The sequence below is a fragment of the Protomyctophum parallelum genome (assembly GCF_964188405.1).
Source record: "Protomyctophum parallelum genome assembly, chromosome: 15".
Classification (NCBI taxonomy): domain Eukaryota; kingdom Metazoa; phylum Chordata; class Actinopteri; order Myctophiformes; family Myctophidae; genus Protomyctophum; species Protomyctophum parallelum.
The window spans coordinates 6,766,634-6,789,747 of NC_139710.1; the positions used below are offsets into that span (position 1 = coordinate 6,766,634).

The 23,114-nt window shown below is 43.1% G+C and overlaps 1 protein-coding gene across 2 annotated transcripts in view; it reads left to right on the forward strand.

Annotated features, from left to right (window-relative positions):
- The window catches only part of tango2 (transport and golgi organization 2 homolog), a 30,548-nt gene extending 13,588 nt beyond the window's left edge, over window positions 1-16,960 (forward strand). Inside the window, exons 5-9 of one of the 2 annotated variants that reach the window (XM_083783797.1) lie at window positions 386-503; window positions 11,380-11,447; window positions 11,877-12,030; window positions 15,180-15,287; window positions 15,504-16,960. In XM_083783797.1, coding sequence (XP_083639923.1) covers window positions 386-503; window positions 11,380-11,447; window positions 11,877-12,030; window positions 15,180-15,287; window positions 15,504-15,624 — 569 coding nt within the window. In that variant the 3' untranslated portion in view covers window positions 15,625-16,960. The remainder of the gene's footprint in view (window positions 1-385; window positions 504-11,379; window positions 11,448-11,876; window positions 12,031-15,179; window positions 15,288-15,503) is intronic. The other variant, XM_083783798.1, reaches the window with a different exon arrangement.
- Window positions 16,961-23,114: the final 6,154 nt, after the last annotated feature.

Consider the following 23,114-nt stretch of genomic DNA (forward strand, 5'->3'; position numbering starts at 1 on the left):
AAATGTAGAAAATCAAGTGTTATGATCAATTGGTGTAAATGGGCTGCCCTGATAATTTTTACGAGTGAAGGTGTGTGGCCTCATTTTGGCACATCCTCTCAGTAGCTCCCCAGATGTCCACCGCAGATGTTTCCTTACCTTAGGGACTCGCGTCTTTGTGTTAGAGCAGCTTTCTAATTGTTTGCTTTCCCTCATGGTTTCAAGGCCACATCTTTCAATGTCTCGTTGTTGTTTTAAGCCTGGTTAGTTTTCTCTCCTTGCTATTTTCTAAATCGAGACTGATTAGGCGGCAGATTGAAAGCAGAGAAGGTAGTAGCAGGATTTGACGTGAACTCCGAAACAGAGGCCATGGATAATACAATATTGCAATTTATTTGTCTTTTAGGATTTCTGGTGTCCAACTACTTAGCGGACAGGGACGTGGACAGCCACTCCTACCTGAGAAAGGTGTCAGCAGAAGGCCACCTGTACAATGGCTTCAACCTCATCACGGCAGAGTTCAAGTAAGTTAAAGGTGTGGTGAAGTCCTTGAGACGCGGATTAATAGCTTCAGTCTCTTCCTCCACTATTCATGACTGGAATAGGGATCCGATGGTATTTCCGACGGAGCATTAGGAACAACAGTCGGACTACCGCTTGCTTGCGGTTATAGTTAGGTTAGGGTTTGAGGTAGGTTGTCGGTCTAATGACTGTCGGACCAATAATGGTGTCGGAACTGTCGGACAAATAATAGTGTCGGAACTTTTGCACGAGCATGCTCGTGCAAAAAGTTATTCTGATTGTTTCACATTCACAAAATACAAGTGAAAGAAATCCTAGCATAAACCAAAATCACAGCAATTATTATAAAATAAATGAGGGTTATTGATTAATGTATAAAATTAATCCTTAAACAATTTAATCTATTTTAGTCAACCTCTCATGTCAGTCATTGTTATTCAAGTGTAATAACACACACGCCATTCAAGTCTCTCTTCCGTCTACCTACAGTACACACTCTTACTGTGTAGGTAGACTAGTTAATAAACCTTGCTGTATGTATTTATGTATGTATTAGGGATGCATGATAGATTTCTTGAAACCGATACTGATATCGATAACTTCTTGCTTCTCAAGACCGATACCGATAAACAATAATAATAATAATAATAATAATACAAATATATAGACACAAAAAATACAAACCGGTACTTGTGAGTAACGGTACATATAACACAGCTTTGACCTAAGCAAATACAGTATAGTAGGCTATATCATACCTTTGACATGCAGGGTGCTTTGTCAGCAGATACAATCATCAGATACAACAAATAATAATTTAGCAGAACTGCAAGCATATGACAAAATGCATTTTTGTATTTTTTATATAGGGCTTGCAATTAGCTTTTTTACCTAAAATGTAGGAGCACCAGAATTGTTTTAGGAGCACCCACCAAAATGTAAGATGAACCAATATGTTTCTTTTGAGTCCACCTATTTCCACTAAGGACGCAAATTGTGATTGGCCAGAATGAGATGATGTATGATGACGTATGTTAAGAGTGCCCCTCACCTCACAGGTGTGAAGTGATTTTTTTAAATGAATAAAAACAACAATATAACATGAAATAGTGCTCGAGTCTGTGTGTGTCCAGTCAGTTGGCCTCAAACTTTTTCATGTCAAGGAGCAAGGACCCCAAATTGTTATTAGCCCATATAGTGCTCTAGCAGTGATTCTCATAATTTAAATTTCAAGGACACCCAGTTTGACATGCATTAGGCTACTGACCCCCATTTAATGCAATTTATATAAGGGACCTCAATTTATAATTTTTTATTTATATCGTAAAATCAATGTCAACTTAACTCTGAGAGAGTACAAATGGACCTGTTGGGGTCCATTTCGTTCAATTTGTAAACTCTGATTCCCCGGATCCCACTTTGAGAACCACTATTGTCTGTGTGTGTGCGTGTGTAAACACAAGTACAACACTATCCAAGTTCCAGTGATAGACGTTGTTGTTGTTAGCATATAAGTCATTAGCATGGTCTGTAGCATCAAGAGCCTATTGCCAAACTCACAAATGAGAATAAACTACAACCGGTAACGAGTGACACGCATTCAACAGCGCGATGAACGAGCACCGATACGTGCTCGTCAGCTGCTACACCACCAAGATACCCATGTACCTGTTTAAATACTTCCTTAATGTTAACGAAGTCCACACCCATGATTAGTCACCTTTACAATGAGGTATAGATTGTAAAGATTGGACGTACGTGGAATGAGTAACACAGCTAAACGTGTGGGTAGCGCCTCCAAAAGATTTGCCAAAATGGCAAGTGCTTGGTATTCAACCCTTGCTTTGAGTTGCTTAGTGGATTGGATGATTGCACTCTCCCACAGTAATAAGGGGGGGGGGGGGGGGGGGGAATATATTGGCAATTTTTACACTTTATACATTTTTACACTCAGTGTGGGGAACTCTGTAGCGGGTGGAAGATCCAAAAGCAGCTGCAACAGCTTGGCACCATGCTGGTCACCGCTTTGCGGCGCCGCTGAAAAATCCGTCCCCCCCACCACCCTAGGGGATGGGGGGGTCTAACCACAAAAACGTGGGGTTATGGTTAGGGTTAGGGTTTGGGGTCGGACTACAGAGAGGTTGTTCCAGTGACTCAATGTACATACAAAACTGCGTTTTGGCACAGTTATTATTAATATGAATTACCTGGCTGTGATTCCTCCTCCTCCCCATTTGTCTCAAAACGTAAAAGTTTAACCACATTATCAGCAGCGCCTCGAACAGGTCAAAACTCACTGACCATCTGATCTGTAAGTTAGCCTATCCTATATAAAATGTACAACACCTGGGAAGTTTTCAGGAGATGATGTTTTAACATCAACATGTAGTGCAACTCATGCACTACATGCAACTCGAGAGGAAAGAAAACCTGCAGCGCCTTACCTGGTGTTGACAGTTGTGCTTAATAGCGGCGTCGATCTCCTCCTTAACCCCATAAATCCCAAAATGGTGTAATAATATAATTCCCAAAGTGGGGTCCGGGGACCCCCAGAGGTCATTGAGCGAGTTCCAGGGGGTACAAACTACAACTACATGATAGTTTGTGGCATGTCATGTGGACGCTCTCAGTTTTTTTAATTAACTTAATCAATTGGAGTCCCACAGCTAGAAATGGCATTAAAATAGGGTCCGTCCGAGCTGTATAAATCTTCTCTTATGGGGGTCCTTCTCTTCTCTTCAAATGGGGGGGTCCGCGGGCTAATACGTGTCCATTTGGGGGTCCTTGACATGAAAAGGATAAAGTAAACCCATTCATCTACTGATCGTCTTACCAAAAGTGGTGCGTGACACCAAAAGCGGTGACCTATTGAATCCTGTTCCTGTATTATTAGAATAATTACAGAGTGCAAAGCACATTGGGTCACTGATGGCGGTGTAACAACTCCCAACTTCCGAAAACAGTAGAACGGGCCAAACCATTTTGGGATTTAAACAGGGGTGGATCAAATATATGCTTCAAAATATATCGCGTTTATGAACGCAGGATTTCAAAAGTATTACTCCTAAGATAACTTTGGAGCCAGGGGGGATACAGGGGGGGACCCCCCAGCACCCCCCAGCCCCCTCATCTGGGGGGGACCAATGTGACGCTGGCAGGGGATTCGTCCCCTGCGTCCCTGCGGTTATTGCGCCCCTGGATTGGTGTCAGATTCTGAAGATATGGGATCGCCACTGACTCCAGAATCTCATCCCGATATCTCACTGCATTGATATTGCCTTCAATGATTACAACGTTGTCTTGCCTGTGAGAGAGATACTGCCCCATACCATACCAAGCTGTTGTCTGTGAGAGAGATACTGCCCCATACCATACCAAACTGTTGTCTGTGAGAGTTTCCTAACACTGAGTGTAAAGTTAATAAAGTGTAAAAATGGCCAATATGTGTTTTCCCTCCCTTTCCCCCCTTATTACTGTGGGAGAGTGCAATCATCCAATCCACTAAGCAACTCATAGCAAATAGCTACCACTTTTTTTGGCAAATGTTTTGGAGGCACTACCCACACAAACTCATTCCACGAACGCCCGATCCTTACAATACCTTGTTGTAAAGATCAACGATTAAAATGATATAAAATACAATACCAATTGGTATTATTAAAGTGGAGACATAATGGACCAAAGTTAAGTTCATGAACTTTTGTTGCTGAGTTTATCATGGTTAAAATTTGAGTTTTAAGTTACAATGGATTTGTATGGGTACAGGCATAAGTTCTGACATACTAACAGTCCGACAGTCATTAGTCCGACACCCTAACCTAACCCTAACCACACACGGGATGCAACGCATGTCGGACCAATGCATGTCGGGAGCAACGGGTGATTTTCGCACATCAGACTTTTGGTGTGTCGGATAAGCGTGTGCACCCCATTTGGATAGGAAGTGGGCGTGGCGTGTGAGAAGTTCGGTCACACGAGTGAAGTTCAGTTACACGAGAGGGACTCTGAGTAGAGTCGCTGCTTATTCGCATGGAAAGGAGCCAGCTTATGTGGTTCGGGCATCTGGTTAGGATGCCTCTCGGGATCCCTCGATGCACGTCCCACTAGAACGAGACCCCGGGGCAGACCACGGCACAGATGGAGGGATTGCATCGACTCACTGGCCTTGGAACGCCTCGGGATCCCCCAGGAGGAAGTCACTAATGTTGCCCCGGAGAGCGAAGTCTGGAGCTCTCTGGTAGAGCTGTTGCAACTGCGACCCGACTACGAATAAACGGTTGAAGATGGATGGATGGATGGATGGGAGCGTGTCTGATAAAATTTATATGAAATATCTAAATACCGAATTGAGCAACTTAAAAACTGCGTGGGTATTTCTTTTAATGTAAAATATCCCTTTAAGGCAGGTATGGTATCTTTAGCAAATGGGAATATGCAAGAAGGCAGTATGCACAGTATACTCTATAGTCTATACTACAGAGTATACATAGTTTACTATTGGAGTTTTGGCATTATGAGCCGTTTCTATATCAGTATCTACTATCTATGACAAGTTACTGAAAATAGAACATAACCTTAATGATGATTACTAACTTATTGCAAAAGGAATGTAATCATTTTATCTATAGCTCTCATACACATGCACACACAGCCTCCTACACATGTATTTAATCAGAAAGGTTATTCAGAGTGCAGGGTCACCTCGAGTGCAGCACACATAGTTTTGAGATCCACTTCATTGCTTATGGGCCTTTTTTGCAGAGGTCATGTTCCGCATACTACTTGTAATACCAGCCACCCATTACTGACCGCACTCTGCAGGAACACTCCTGGGAGAGTGGACTCTGACTCCACATGGAGGGTCAAACCTTCAAACCTCTAGTGAAATGTCTCTACCTCTAGGAAAACCCACTGCCCAAATGACTCGAGGGTAATTATAAGATCTAGATGCACACATAATGTATGTGCTTATTCTTCGTATGAATGTGCTCTATACTAATACTAATACTAATACTCTATACTTAAGCTGTACGATCTGGGTGAAAATGGTCTCGCTTATGGTCTCGTTTGATTGGAAATCCATAACGGATGGACACGGATGGATCATTACTAATACTCGCTACTCACTAAAACTCATGTTTTACTCAAATATATATATATATTTTTTTTTTGCTGCGCCGCGGGACCTTAGAGCGCGGAACTCCAAAACTTTCCTCTGCAGCTTCTCTTCCTTCCTCGGCGTTAATGCCCTCGCCCAGAATCCAATTACTTAACGTATTTTGGAGTGATTGATCGCCTAAGGGTGTAGTGATGCACCAATATTCGGCCGCAGAGAATATTCGTCCGAAAATGGCTAAAAATGCATTTTCGGCCTATTCGGATTCAGCCCTGAATAGGCTAAAAATATATCACCGAATCGTGTATGCAATTAATGCATTCAAAGGGGCTGAATAAATGTTTTATGGACCCATAATAGTGATTATTATTTAAGTTAAGTTTTGCCATAATTTATGTCTTTTGCCATAATCGGGTAGCTATGAAATGGTATGAAAAAAAATATATAATATTAATCATATTCGGCTATTCAGTTTTCGGCCAACTTTTTCCTATATTCGGTATTCGGTTTCTGCCAAGAATTTCCCTTTTTGGGTGCATCCCTAGTTTAATGTGTACAGTCTACTTCATTTAACTAGTTTAATGTGTACAGTCTACTTCATTGGAATGCAGAGAATGGAAAGCCATAAGAGTCTGCTCTGCTGTAATTTATGCAATGCTCTGTCTGAATGTTGCTGCTTATTAGAGTAATATTGCCTTGATTAATAATGTATAAGCATGTTTGAGTCTTTACATACAGTATGAGCAATGCAGTCATTTGCTTTATTCATACAGCCTTGCCTTGGTGCAGCTAAAGCCATTTGAACTTTATCTCAGATATTATCAGCTTGATCTATTCAAGATTGCATTTATGCATGAATGCCTATTTCAGTAAAAAAATATGTTATATATAGTTAAACACATAATGACTGTAGATGTACACGCCTGGAAGCTCCTAGTAAAACTACTTATCTCTAGGGGTGCAACAGTTAATCGAACTAACTGATTTAATCTATATACTGTATCATCAAACATCTAAAATGACAAATAGCCAATACACAATACAATTATGTATTCGACATGTTGTAAATAAGCTATTTTTGTGTGACAAAATTGTACGACAAAGTATACAATGCTACTGTAATACAGTGACTAACATATTTAGTCAATTATGAAAAATCTTAAAACATTTTTGTGTTATTTTTTTTCAATCAAAAAGGTAATGATAGAATAATTGCAAAGAAAAAGTCCTACTTACTATTACTACTATTAATCAGAAGCTCCAATCAAGTGTTTCTCCTTTGGTTTATACATACTAGTTTCCTAGGCCGGTAGGAACGTAAGAACAGCATGATCATAAAAGAAAAAGAACTGCTCAGTGTGTATCGTTAGTGAACAGCTCATCTGATGTATTTGGCTGACAAAAGTCCCATGCAGCACATTTCTTTGAGTCAAGCAGTATGTACATGTGTTTTCTAAAAACATTTTTTTTTTTTTTTTTAAGATATTTTTTTGCGGCTTACGCCTTTTATTGATTTTTTTAAGGGACAGAAAGTAGGCTGACAGGAAACGGGAGAGAGATGGGGGGATGACATGCGGTAAAGGCCGTGTCGGGTCCGGGAGTCGAACCCGCGGCACACCGCGACTGGATCACCAGTCCGGTGCCCAGACCGTTACGCTACGGCCTGGGCCCTAAAAACAATTTCAAATGGTTTGTGGCCTGTAACTGTGAATTGGAGCTCTTGGCAGAAGCTTGTTTTTTGTAGGAAATGGGGAAAATAGTGGTGGCTCAGATTTGCACATTCCAGGGCTGGTATCATGACTGAATGATCTCTTAAGGGTTTCATGAGGAATGGCTTTGAATATGTGTTGTTTCCTAATGTCTGTGTTACTCTGGCTGTAATCAAAACATTATGTATGATTTATGTGTTGATAAAGTTCTGTAAATTGGACTCCTACAGTCAACTAGTACATACAATAACATTTCAGTGTGCCTGTGAGTAAATCCAGATGTCTTAAAATACAGTATGTACCTGATTGATTTTGGCTTCACAATCATTGCTGTGGGACTATATTTAAGGGACCAAGCCTGAAGGGACTTCCTATTGTATTTTCTTTTTTTCTTTTTATTGAAGTTATGGCTGAACCGTGCAGTCGGTTTTCACAAAACTTGGTAATATGTTAGAGGACTATGCCAAACGGTGAGGCCGCGACAATTGGCTAAAGGGTGGCGCTATAGCACTCAATTGAAAATGCAAACTTTGAACACGCATAGCTCATGAACCGTTTGACTGTCGGCAATAAAACTTCGATGCACATAATGCGTCTACTCATGCCGAACAACTTTCTAGACCTGCTCTGACCTTTTAGTTCTCCCACCATTTAGAATTATATGAAAAACGGTTCAAATCGATCTCCTCCCGCGATCTTTGATCAAAATTCACGAAACTTGCGACATGTGAACTTTAGACCAATATCTAAAATCACACCTGTGTGAAGTGAGTGGTGCAACAACGTGTGCGGGTCCCCAGGAGGGGTGCGTTCCAGACACACAGGAACACACCCAGGGTACCGGGCCGGTTCCGGTTCCGGTGAGCCGCCCTGCGTCCGAAACTGTAGAGAAATGACAGTTACCATGTGGGGGTACCCTGTACTGTACTGTACTGTACTGTAGGTTGCGCACAGGTGGTGAAAAACAACCATGCACAGTGCTCAGACCCAGCCAGCCACACGCATGGCTCCGTAAGGGAGTGGTTGCACCACTCCAAAACTGTTGTCTCGTTTTTGTTTTTAAGTGAAAACGTTAAGCTTTTATGAGACAATAATTCTTCTTCTGCCGCTAATACATTCATGCCAAATAGCGCTGAAACCAGTCTTACACCAAAAGCCATGACAATTGTTTCCACATGTTCCTTGACTCACGGGGAGCACATCTGTCACTTTGACCATTAAGCTCCACCCCTCAGATTTAATATAGCTGCATGCAGCGATAACAGCGTTTGTGGTACGAACAGCTGCAATACCACTGGGTGACTTGCTTGGTCCCATTTTATCGCTGCTTACCGATCACTTACACAGGTTGTTTTTGTACCACATGATGGAATTTAAATGCTCTGCTACATTGCATACGTATGTATGGACACATCATGCAAATGCAAAACAGCAAGCAGCGCTCGGATAATGCATAATTAAACATGGAGCGTGTGTGATAAGATGGAGACATGTGGCAATTAGGAAGCCTGTCTTTATGTTTGTCACAGAGAATACTTTTAATAAACATTGTATTGATCTGTAGGCAAATGAAAGCAACAGGGACATCAAAATCAGGAGAGACGAACTATAAGGACGGAGTCCTTATAGTGGAAAAGCAGCTCATCCCATTCCAAAATCATGGCTCCACATCGAATATTCAAATTAAACTTGGCTTAATTTCTACCGTTGATAGCCTTTCCCCAGTGTTATAGAGCGTCGCACTCCCGCCCCCTACCAGGGCCCAGGAAATGAAACCCGTTCATTTCAAAAAGCATTTATTTAAAGACCTTTTAAGCCTCGTACAAAGCCAACTCGAGTTGTGAGAAATCATGACAACAAACAAAATTCTTCGGGCCGAACAAATGATTAGAAAGAAGAAGAAAACGGCGGGTTACAACACTTATTTTCTTGTTTTTGAGTGGTGCAACCACTCCCTTACGGGGCTTGTACGATGCTTAAAAGGTCTTTAAATAATTACTTTTTGAAATGTCTATGGGAAAAATGCATTGGGAATTATTTCCTGGGCCTGGCGTCGTTTATGAAAGGGGGCGGGACTGCGACACTCTATAACGGCTCACTCCTTGTGAGGGACATCCTCCAGGAGGCTCCCACCTCCTTTTCTGTTAATATCGTGAATATCTACTGTAGTCTATATATTTAGATTTTCTATATTTTTGTGTAGTTTCTGTTGTTTTGTCCAGATGTTTGATTGTTGTATGTTTAATTGACCACAATGGAAGCGTTGGCACAACTGATGTCCATGAAACTAGATTATTGCAGCGTCAGCACAGACCACAGTTCAGTACGACATATTCCAGCCATACTGACGTGCTATAGAAACATACCCTGTTCCAACTCTTCCTTCCTCAGTCTCCTTCTGCCCAGTGGGCTCTCTGCCTCCCACTGTTGTATCATCTCGGCCTCCAAATTAACCTGTAGAACACCTGTGTAGAAATGAGATGTCCTTGCTGGGCCTGTCCCTCTGTAAATGCGGCTCGGATGGTTTGGGGAGTTGAGGTTGTGCGTTCTGAGATCTAAATCGTATTTTCATAAAAAGAATTGGCAGCAATGGCACAATCCACCGCCCAGATAAAGAGTCTTGACAAACTATTTGGCTTTAGTTAAGTTCCATCTGGTTTCCATGCAGCACGTGCGGACTGGGGGGGTGAAGTGGTGTTGGCATACGCTGCTGTGTTCACGCTTATAAGAATAGAAGAAAATATTAGTTTGGCTAAGAGCCTGGAAAAACACGAGGGTCACTAGGGTTTGTTGTATGAAAGAATTAAGAATGCTCCTATGTCAACATGGGAACATTAGTTTAGCTGCAGGAAACACATTTTCACTAGATAAGCCGAACAATCATGCAAACACACAGATGACCCAGACGTATCACCGTAAAACTAAGGGCAGCGACCCGTGTCCGAGTACACTTCAATCGGTCCCGAGATTACCTCCATGTTGTCCCGGGAACGGTTGGGTGATCCGGTCCGGGACCATAGAATCTGCCCTAATAAGAACTTGGCTTTGGAAAAGGTATTTTTTGGTAGCTCATCCATTATTCTACTGTGTTTGTACTGTGTCTGACGACGGACATGATGCAAGTGGTCTTATGCAGTGAAGTGAATAGTTGTGTATTGTTATAGTACACACCAGTCTACTGACAACTGGGCAGCAGAGCAAACAGAACAGAGATAATACTCAGATCAGGGATGGCAACAAATGCACAAACATTGTGTAGGGCAGGCAACACCCAATGGGGTGCCCAGGCTAAACCGGTGTTTGTTGGGGTGAGGGGGGGTGGGGGATTGCTTCACCTCCATTTCAATACACTGGTACCTGAACCCACAAAACTCCGCACACGAAAGGCATAAATGTGGAAGCCCGGACAGGCAAATGTCTCTGATTTACGGTAATCCCGACAATACTGGATTGACTGTTGTGAAATTAATTATCACATTTAATTCGAGACCCAGTACAAAGATTTATCTTAGGATGTAGTATTATTCAGTCCACAACAGCAGTGGTTGCCCTTGATGTCAGAGAGCCTACATTTCCTCTGCACTCTGAGACTCAACAAAGCAAGTATATGGTCTCAGGCATTGCAAGGTGTTTGTAATACTCTTCCTTTGTAAATTGAACTCTGCATTGTGAGATTCACAACATGCTGTAATTGGTCATTACACTTTTTGGCCATCAACATTTTTCTTTCACACTTGTAACAAGTGTAACGGTTTTATTCATGACTGCTTACTGGAGTCTTCCAGTAGAATTGATCAGTTGTTAAAGAAAAAAAGTACAGTATGTGCTGGGCTTTTGAAATTAAATGTTACTGCTAATGACAATGGCCCCTATTTGGCATAATGCCTGGAAGAAAAACTGCCCTTGAAGATTTGTTGCTGCTGTAATTTGGGTAATTTATTTTCCTTTTAACATTATAAAAACTTGATGAGCCTTAGAAGGGTCTTGGTGATTAGACATGTGCTGTTTAATTGGTCTCTAAAATAGTATTCCATCTCACTGTCTCCCATGCAGAGCCAAAGAAGACATTATGTGTTACTATGGCAACAGAGGCAGCCCCAAACCCCTTCATCTAAAACCAGGTCTGTATTTTATAATATGGTTACCGTAGAAACTGATCATTTCACGCTGTGTCTCTCCTTCTAGGTCTACTGATGTTATCCGATTGTTACCGTGCTGTTGTAGCCTTTAGCAGATACAGTGTATAACATATCTGACTCACCGTACGCAACGCCCCCCAGACACCCCTTTGATACCGTTTTTTTTAATCTCTGGGACCCCAGTCTACTATACACTGTAAAATCCTCAGTGCTTATTTAACTGAGTGTACACTCTCTGAGTTACAGACTCGTAAGTGTCCATTTGGACTACTCAACCTCCATGTTGAGAAATGGTGCATTAAATCTCACACATGAATGTGTATCGTACTATCGTGTGTGTGTGTGTGTGTGTGTGTGTGTGTGTGTGTGTGTGTGTGTGTGCTATCATTGTTTTGATTGTGTCCTTTCCAGCAGGAATCTATGGTTTAAGCAACTCTCTGCTCGAGACGCCATGGAGGAAGCTCCAGCGTGGCAAGCGTCTGTTTACCAGCGTGGTGGGTAACCAGTCACTGTCCTGCGACGGCCTTGTACATGAGCTGCTCTCCGTTCTCAACGACGAGCAGCAGTGAGTGACGCAGCAATGACTTCTTTTCAGCCTCGTGTCCTGCTAGTTGTAATATCAGTGATTGTCAAATGTTCCCATTCCAAGGACACCCAGTTTGATATGCACTAGACAAGAGGTTCTCAAAGTTTTGCAAGTTGTACACGGTGCGTCTTGGTTCATTGTACCAAACACAGTTGACTGTACCTTCCTTGAACTGTACCCAAGCGTTTTTTTTTTCAATCAATCAATCTGTATGTATGTTTAAATTAATTTGTATGTTTCACTTTCAATCAATCTGTATGTATGTTTAAATCAATCTGTATGTATGTTTAAATCAATTTGTATGCATCTGTAATGTCTGTATATAAGTGCAGGGCTGCAGCCTGCAGGCTTTCAGAAATGACTTTGGACAGATGGAAAAAACTTTAGTTAAACTTGCAGAGTGACTTACTTTACCTGGGTTACATCTTCTGATAGTTGTACTTGAATGTTGACATGGATGACATAATAATCTCATCTAGTGTTTCATTAGCGCGACAGAACGTGACAAAATAGGCTACAGCTGAGCTATGTTGTGCTGCTGACAGGCAGCTGCATGAACACTCATTGAAACAAGGCTGTGGTAGAGATACCAAGGAGTGGACAGTGATGTCACTGTTATGCAACACGGAAGCTAGAATGAATAAGAAGGATTATATCTAGCACCTCTGCTGGAACACTCCATCATCGCAGTTCCTGTTTACACTGAGCATGTGCAAACCTCCCGCAGGAGCCTAGGCCGCGCCTCCGTGCACTATCCTTATTCATTCTAGCACGGAAGTAGTACTACAGATTTGAAGCTGTTTATAGAGCACCGAAGTCCTGACGTAACTCGCTCATCCCTTCGATTCCCCTGGTTCGCGGAAATAATTTCTCTATGGAGAATAACATGGGGTGATCTTAATATCGTCTACTATAAGCGTTGTGGTCCAAAAATAAACAAGCTGTCTCGGCGTTATTGTCAGGGAGGTGTCTCTGTATCGTTTGCAACAGTCAGTCACTCATATATGATACAGTCTGCTTCTAGCGGAAATGTAACTAATTCAGTAGCAGTAACATTAGCGTTTTCTCTCAGTCAGTTGATTCTTCATATCCATATGAGTGAAGCGGCCGGGATGACATGTTCATTTTTCAAACACAGTTGTTATATGAAGCAATCTAAAAATCCTCCTATGGCGATTTCAATGCAAGTAAAAAAATACATGAACCTGGGGACTGACGCCCTCTACTGAAAGTGACGTCAGACTTCGGTGCTCTATAGACCAGTCAGTCAGTGACATCACTGACGAATCCTTGGTGTTATTCTGCCTGCGACGGAGCCTTTCTTTTCACCATCGTCTTGACTTTTCTCTTCTTTTTTCCTTCATGGGCCCCTTGGGGGGCTGGGCCGTCGATATTTCCGCCTGTGTTCACAGACCCCCCAGGTTGAAAACCTCTGCACTGGGCCAGTGGTTCACAGACCCCCCCCCCCCCCCCCCCCGGTTGAGAACCCCTGCACTGGACCAGTGGTTCACAGACCCCCTGCACTAGACCAGTGGTTAACAGACCCCCCAGGTTGAGAACCCCTGCACTGGACCAGTGGTTAACAGACCCCCCAGGTTGAGAACCCCTGCACTGGACCAGTGGTTCACAGACCCCCCAGGTTGAGAACCCCTGCACTGGACCAGTGGTTCACAGACCCCCCAGGTTGAGAACCCCTGCACTGGACCAGTGGTTCACAGACCCCCCAGGTTGAGAACCCCTGCACTGGATCAGTGGTTCACAGACCCCCCAGGTTGAGAACCTCTGCACTGGACCAGTGGTTCACAGAGCAGTGGTTCACTGGACCAGTGGTTCACAGACCCCCCAGGTTGAGAACCTCTGCACTGGACCAGTGGTTCACAGACCCCCCAGGTTGAGAACCCCTGCACTGGACCAGTGGTTCACAGACCCCCCAGGTTGAGAACCCCTGCACTGGACCAGTGGTTCACAGACCCCCCAGGTTGAGAACCCCTGCACTGGACCAGTGGTTCACAGACCCCCCAGGTTGAGAACCCCTGCACTGGACCAGTGGTTCACAGACCCCCCAGGTTGAGAACCTCTGCACTGGACCAGTGGTTCACAGAGCAGTGGTTCACTGGACCAGTGATTCACAGACCCCCAGGTTGAGAACCTCTGCACTGGACCAGTGGTTCACAGAGCAGTGGTTCACTGGACCAGTGGTTCACAGACCCCCCTGGTTGAGAATCCCTGCACTGGACCAGTGGTTCAGACTTTTTAGCCTGTGACCCAAAAGAGAAATGTGTTGTCTCTCCGGGACCCAAACTAGTGGAAATAGCAGATCTACAAGCTCACAGCGCATCGCGCTGTGAGCTTGTAGATCGATCGAATAGATAATTAAAGGACCACTTCACCACTTTTCAACCTATCTTCATATAATTGTTCCTCACTAATGTTCATGATAAAATACCACCATTTTTGTTCTACTCAGTCCGTGTCGTCTCATAGGAGGGCTGTGGGCAGTTCAGAAACCCGTCCACCAGTGACATCAACAAGGTAGAAAACAACTACGGTATATATATATATATATATATATATATATATATATATATATATATATATATATTATTTTTTTATATCGTGAGAACGATGGCTTCCATTTTTACATTTCAACTTTTCAGGAATAGAAAGCCTGCCACTTTTCAGGAATAGAAAGCCTGCTGTTTCTATTAGCTTGGATTCCCCATCGATGATGTCACTGAGGACCAATTGGTGAGGACCAATTATATGAACATCGGTTCAGTGGTGAAGTGGTCCTTTAAGTTTAAGGTACCCATAAAAATGTGTCTCCGACCCAGTGTTTGGGAACCAGTGCACTAGAGTTGACTAGACCACGGACTAGTCCCTCAAGGATCCCTGGATATCTTTGGACCCCATGTTGAGGACCAGTGACTTATAGCTTATTATTGGCAACTGTGCAGGTTGGTGCCCTGCATACTCTTGGGGTTCTGTGTCTTGTTTAAGGACACATGATTATGATGCCAGGCAGGCAGGGATTGAACCGGCTTGTTCAGGGCAAACCTTTTGTGTGTGTGTGTGTGTGTGTGTGTGTGTGTGTGTGTGTGTGTGTGTGTGTGTGTGTGTGTAAACAGGAACACCCCAGACCCTGTTCAGGAAAGCCAGGGTCAAGGAGGCTATAGCAAGTCCATGCTCCAGGCCCTTTCAGCTGTGTGTGTTCGTTCTCCTCATTATGGCACAAGGTCAGTGTCCTCCACCTATACAAGCAAGTTTCTACAAGCTCACATTATGAGTGTTCGCTAGTTTGGGGAGAATTATTTTATTTTATTCCCTTTGGAAAACAAATAGCCCAAAATAGGGATGCTAGGGTTTATGTTGTAATCTGATTGCTGCAATCCGGGTATTCACCAATCCCATAAATATTTATAATTTTTTTGTGTCTCCCTGCCTTCTTGAAGGACCAACACCATCATCTTGATTGATGCGGCAGGGAATGTGACCTTCACAGAGCGTACCATGCTTAACTGTGACACCACCCAGTGGAGTTCCAACTCCTTCCAGTTCCAACTACAGGAGTGACAACGAGACGCCCCCCCTTTCCTTCTCCTGCTGCTCCTTTGGGAGCATGTGTCTTATTGAGGAGAACACCCATTCTCTCCACGTGCCTTTTTGCGATCGCTCCTGGCCTCCCATTCCTCAATCTGATCCCTCAAATGAGCACACGGCATCATAGCCACATAAATAAAAGAGACTCATCCCACATTGGAACCGTGGGAGGCGTGAGACCATGAAATGAAGGGAAGGGAATGGATTAATTGCACTTTTTCTAGTGACTGGCTGTTTGTGGTGGTTGGGGGAGGGGTACATAGACATATAGCGGGTACGTATACGTATGGCCATTTTTGACATGATCAAATTATTTATCTTGATTTATTTTAGCTAAGCTAATAAGAAGTGAGTGAATAGATTGACTATTCTTGATTTGGAAGGAGGAAACTTTGTATTGTGCTAATTAAAAAGATTGCCAAAGAACAACTGATCTAACAGAGAAAAGACAGAAAATGTGGCATGAAATCAGGTACAGATTATATTTTGAAAGTAATCTTCCTCAAGATTACTTTCAAAATGTAATGTTGCATTACAGAATACCCGCTTCAAGTTGAAATTGGTAATGTAATCCAATGCAAATATTAACACTGTTATGTTATGTATGCAGTTACATTATTTCTTTGCTATTATAATAAACGACCATTATCTTCTGGTTTTCCTAGATTTGTCTACAATCTCAAAGTACTATTTTACGTTTGAACTTTTTTGGAAGTAATCCAATAACCAATGATTGTATTTGATCTAAGAAAAAAAGAAGAAGAAAATAAATTGCAATATGACTACTGTGTTAACATCAGCTGTAATGTTTTACAGTTCCTTTTTGTATTTAATTCTCTTGGATTGCAATCAATCACTCCCTAGCCCTACACACTGCACAGTAGTAATCTCTCAGCGCTGGTTTGCTGAAGAAGACAACAGAGCACTCAAGTGTTGGACTCAAGTTGTTTCTGGCACTATATCTCTGACCTCTTCTCAAGATAGAATTTTCATCACTGTTCACTTATGAAAAGATTGTATCGCTGCACTGGGATTTGGTTGGGTGGCAGCTAATGTCTTGCATCAAATCTCTTTATTAGAGTAAATCACCTGGAGGAGAGAAATGTCCATGACCGCCAACTTCCTGTTGAAGTGTTTTTGCTTAGCCTCTGTGCCGTTTTATTAATAAATAAATAAAGTATTAAATAAGCCTAACTGAAGAAATTGATTTTACCACTACGTTGTTTCTCTTCTTAAAGCTGCTATAAGCAATAATGTCACATTTTTAATTACTTTCTTCTTCTTTTTTTGGTATTCAAACTGCCAGCAATGGGTAGAACCTCCCAAAAAATGTTAAGTCTCTGTGACACATCTAGGGGCCGCAATCTGCATTCAAAGATGTTCCTAGAAGCTTTGTCGTTGGTTGGTCGCAATGACTAACCAATCAGGAAGTAGACGGGCATATCGACAAAGCTTCTAGGAAAAACCAAAAAAAGGTAATTAAACTTTTGACATATTATTGCTTATAGCAGCTTTAACAGGCTGTGGATATTAGAAAATGTGACCTTATCCACTACTAGAAACTGTCTATATCGAGGCATATTGATTGTAAAAATAATTATATAGTGCTCAGCTAGAACATTGATGGTTAATAAATACATGCACGTTCTTTGTCAGTTGGTAGACTTGAATCATATCTATCTGTAAAGCAGTAAGCCAGCCATCACATCTTGAGTTCTTGACTTTATTTATTCTGTAAACAAAATATTTTGCCAGTGCGATATCTTTTCCTAGTATGGCGAGGGTGGATGGCAGCGTCTAGTGAGCTAATCTAGTGAGCTAATTTAAGACTTCCAGTGGACGATCTCTTCAAAATAAGAGTACCCTCTAGAGTATTGAAAAAAAGTTTAATTTGCACATTAAAACTACAAATTAAGCATTTAAATGATGCTATATGATGCTATAAGACACACATTATGTTTCTGTGTAAGAATAAGTAATTAAATCCTTATAATAATAATAATAAAGTTATCTAAATGGATAAATGCTATTCACTGGAGTGCATGGACTTTATAAAGTGGACACTGGACAAAAGACGGCTCCGCAAGGCAACTATCTGGACATACCCACGCGTTCGGGGAGATGTCCTATACCACACCCCACTCTCCGCTAAGCGGGAGAGGTGTAAAATTCACAGTAGCAGACCTTCTACTGGGGTCAAGGCTGACAAAAAGTACCGTTTCCGGACCCAGAATGGACACTGGACAAAAGACGGCTCCGCGAGGCAACTATCTGGACATACCCACGCGTTCGGGGAGATGTCCTGTACCACACCCCACTCTCCGCTAAGCGGGAGAGGTGTAAAATTCACAGCAGCAGACCTTCTACTGTGGTCAACGCTGAAAAAAGTACCGTTTCTGGACCCAGAATGGACACTGGACAAAGAGGCCTCCGCGAGGCAACTATCTGGACATACCCACACATTCGGGGAGATGTCCTCTACCACACCACACTCTCCGCTAAGCGGGAGAGGTGTAAAATTCACAGCAGCAGACCTTCTACTGGGGTCAATGCTGACAAAAAGTACCGTTTCCGGACCCAGAATGGACACTGGACAAAGAGGCCTCCGCGAGGCAACTATCTGGACATACCCACACGTTCGGGGAGATGTCCTCTACCACACCACACTCTCCGCTAAGCGGGAGAGGTGTAAAATTCACAGCAGCAGACCTTCTACTGGGGTCAAGGCTGACAAAAAGTACCGTTTCCGGACCCAGAATGGACACTGGACAAAAGACGGCTCCGCGAGGCAACTATCTGGACATACCCACGCGTTCGGGGAGATGTCCTGTACCACACCCCACTCTCCGCTAAGCGGGAGAGGTGTAAAATTCACAGCAGCAGACCTTCTACTGGGGTCAATGCTGACAAAAAGTACCGTTTCCGGACCCAGAATGGACACTGGACAAAGAGGCCTCCGCGAGGCAACTATCTGGACATACCCACACGTTCGGGGAGATGTCCTCTACCACACCACACTCTCCGCTAAGCGGGAGAGGTGTAAAATTCACAGCAGCAGACCTTCTACTGGGGTCAAGGCTGACAAAAAGTACCGTTTCCGGACCCAGAATGGACACTGGACAAAGTGAAAAGTGAAACTGTCTATATCGAGGCATATTGATTGTAAAAATTATTATATAGTGCTCAGCTAGAACATTGATGGTTAATAAATACATGCACGTTCTTTGTCAGTTGGTAGACTTGAATCATATCTATCTGTAAAGCAGTAAGCCAGCCATCACATCTTGAGTTCTTGACTTTATTTATTCTGTAAACAAAATATTTTGCCAGTGCGATATCTTTTCCTAGTATGGCGAGGGTGGATGGCAGCGTCTAGTGAGCTAATCTAGTGAGCTAATTTAAGACTTCCGGTGGACGATCTCTTCAAAATAAGAGTACCCTCTAGAGTATTGAAAAAAAGTTTAATTTGCACATTAAAACTACAAATTAAGCATTTAAATGATGCTATATGATGCTATAAGACACACATTATGTTTCTGTGTAAGAATAAGTAATTAAATCCTTATAATAATAATAATAAAGTTATCTAAATGGATAAATGCTATTCACTGGAGTGCATGGACTTTATAAAGTGGACACTGGACAAAAGACGGCTCCGCAAGGCAACTATCTGGACATACCCACGCGTTCGGGGAGATGTCCTATACCACACCCCACTCTCCGCTAAGCGGGAGAGGTGTAAAATTCACAGTAGCAGACCTTCTACTGGGGTCAAGGCTGACAAAAAGTACCGTTTCCGGACCCAGAATGGACACTGGACAAAAGACGGCTCCGCGAGGCAACTATCTGGACATACCCACGCGTTCGGGGAGATGTCCTGTACCACACCCCACTCTCCGCTAAGCGGGAGAGGTGTAAAATTCACAGCAGCAGACCTTCTACTGTGGTCAACGCTGAAAAAAGTACCGTTTCCGGACCCAGAATGGACACTGGACAAAGAGGCCTCCGCGAGGCAACTATCTGGACATACCCACACGTTCGGGGAGATGTCCTCTACCACACCACACTCTCCGCTAAGCGGGAGAGGTGTAAAATTCACAGCAGCAGACCTTCTACTGGGGTCAATGCTGACAAAAAGTACCGTTTCCGGACCCAGAATGGACACTGGACAAAGAGGCCTCCGCGAGGCAACTATCTGGACATACCCACACGTTCGGGGAGATGTCCTCTACCACACCACACTCTCCGCTAAGCGGGAGAGGTGTAAAATTCACAGCAGCAGACCTTCTACTGGGGTCAAGGCTGACAAAAAGTACCGTTTCCGGACCCAGAATGGACACTGGACAAAAGACGGCTCCGCGAGGCAACTATCTGGACATACCCACGCGTTCGGGGAGATGTCCTGTACCACACCCCACTCTCCGCTAAGCGGGAGAGGTGTAAAATTCACAGCAGCAGACCTTCTACTGGGGTCAATGCTGACAAAAAGTACCGTTTCCGGACCCAGAATGGACACTGGACAAAGAGGCCTCCGCGAGGCAACTATCTGGACATACCCACACGTTCGGGGAGATGTCCTCTACCACACCACACTCTCCGCTAAGCGGGAGAGGTGTAAAATTCACAGCAGCAGACCTTCTACTGGGGTCAAGGCTGACAAAAAGTACCGTTTCCGGACCCAGAATGGACACTGGACAAAAGACGGCTCCGCGAGGCAACTATCTGGACATACCCACGCGTTCGGGGAGATGTCCTGTACCACACCCCACTCTCCGCTAAGCGGGAGAGGTGTAAAATTCACAGCAGCAGACCTTCTACTGTGGTCAACGCTGAAAAAAGTACCGTTTCCGGACCCAGAATGGACACTGGACAAAGAGGCCTCCGCGAGGCAACTATCTGGACATACCCACGCGTTCGGGGAGATGTCCTCTACCACACCACACTCTCCGCTAAGCAGGAGAGGTGTAAAATTCACAGCAGCAGACCTTCTACTGGGGTCAATGCTGACAAAAAGTACCGTTTCCGGACCCAGAATGGACACTGGACAAAGAGGCCTCCGCGAGGCAACTATCTGGACATACCCACGTGTTCGGGGAGATGTCCTCTAGTCTACCACACCCCACTCTCCGCTAAGAGAGAGAGGTGTAAAATTCACAGCAGCAGACCTTCTACTGGGGTCAACGCTCAAAAAAGTGCTGTGCCTTGGGGCATTGACATGAAATCACTTTCTCTACGCAAGCTAAGTCAGGTCAAGGAGTTACCTCTAGCTTTGGAATGGGTGTCACTTGTGTGCGTTGATTGCATCTGTCTGTGCATTTATGCATTTGTTTGTCCTGACGAAACTTGATTATTTCTCGACTGTTTATTTTCTCGTATGACACGACATAGAAACTACTTGTGACTACTGTCTTTGTGTGCTGTCGAGCGGATGTTCTTTGCATCAGCTCAAAGGTATAGCCTGCTGTGTCATTCGATTCATTTGTCCAGATATGCCATTTATGATCTTTAAGGATGTACAATGACGCATATGGTGGCCTGTCGAAAAATACACACATACTGGTCAAAGCATACTCATTTTGGTGGTACAGACAGGATAAATTGAACGTTTTTGGAATTTTTGTGCCAGCTCTTAACAGGAGAAGTAAGGTCTGTGGGCTGTTAATTACTTCATATGTTGATAAGCTCTTTTCCTGCTGACATGTTTCACATTGTTCAGATTGAGCAGGTAATATTTGTGCAATAGTGTCTAAGATGCCTTTTTGTGACACGTCAAGTGGCTGCACTATGAATTGTGACATGTTCTTTGTAGATGGTAAGGCCTTGTCACCACATTGAGTACAACTATACAGACTAAGACTTTTCAGGCAAAGCAGGTCATCTCCAAGGAAAGGAGACCGAAGTGTGTATTCTACAAATCTATTTAATATGGTGCATACTTCTGTCCTAGAACATTTCTGAGACACTAATGACACTGATGTGTTGGCTAGATTGAATTTCTCAAGTTTCCGTCTAAATGTTGAGTCCTGCGCTGCTGCTTCTTCAAGCCGTGTGTGACATTTTTTGATAGCAGATGTCTGTTGTAGAAATGTTAGAATTGGTAATGGTATAGCTTCACACATATTGTCATTTAGACTTTCATTGCATAAAACCACATCATCATCATCATCTTCCAAATTGTCCTCCGTTATTGTTCTGTTAATTGCTTTCAACTGTCCAGGCACAGAATGTACAGATGTCTGTATGTTTTGCTTGAACAACTGTGTGGACACCACACATACTCAACCAAACTACTAGTTTGTGTATAAAATCTAATGGGTCATTGTGCATTCCTAAGGCCAAGTAAGATGCTATTCACTAGTTGTTGAGTGACACCACAGATTGTTTTGCAATCAAATGTGTGACCTGGATTTTGAAAAAACGCTTGAATGAGAGCTGCTAAATTCCCCGGCATAGATGACAACTGAACCATCGAAGTAGGTGTCAATGGTTTCAATTTATCTTGTACTACTTGTAGATGCAGTATACCCACGCGTTCGGGGAGATGTCCTGTACCACACCCCACTCTCCGCTAAGTGGGAGAGGTGTAAAATTCACGGCAGCAGACCTTCTACTGAGGTCAACGCTCAAAAAAGTGCTGTGCCTTGGGGCATTGACAATTATTTAATTAACGAATTAAATAACCTTATTTTATTCTGAAGGCAACCGGATGTCTTAAATTAGCTAGCTCTCAGACAGGAAGTTCTAAATTAGCTCATAAGACGGAGCCAAATATCTGTCTGAGAGTGGAGCCTGCCTGGCAAATGACATGGGGGGTCCTTTTTGTGGGCTTGGCCGAAAGTGGGCGTTACCAAAAGGTGGGCGTGGCCATGGCCGCCAGAAGTCTGTCAGATTTTGACAGCTTCAAATTAGTGTTAAACATAATATAACCCAATTGACTCCAGTCCTCTCTGTTTAATATATCTATAATGAAACTATATAAACTATGCATATACCATGAAGTGCTATGACTACTAGCTCTGGTCCATAGCTCTAATGCGTTTCATTTAGAGCTATGTTACTCTAAACTTCCCCGCTCGCATGAATGCAGACCAGCCTCTACTCTTTGGCGTAAATAAAAAGAACGTTTTTGCTACACATAAAAACAAAGGCGAGTTGTGTCATTAGAAAGCCTACTTTGGTAATTGGTTCTAGTTCTAGTGAACAGAAATAATAAATAAATAGACTTGGTAACCTAACTGTAGGGAGTGCAAACACATTAAAGAACCTGGGGGTTATCATCTATGAAAAGGCAACACAATGAGCAGAAAATAAAAATGAACCATGTAAATACAACAAATTGAGCAGAGCACTGCAGGGAGTTGAACCCCATTCCGGTAAACCAGAAGTACCACAACCAGTGCCTTGGTTTTTGTTTTGTTTTACGAGGTCCATTCGTTGAAATGTAAATTTTGCATTGCAACGGT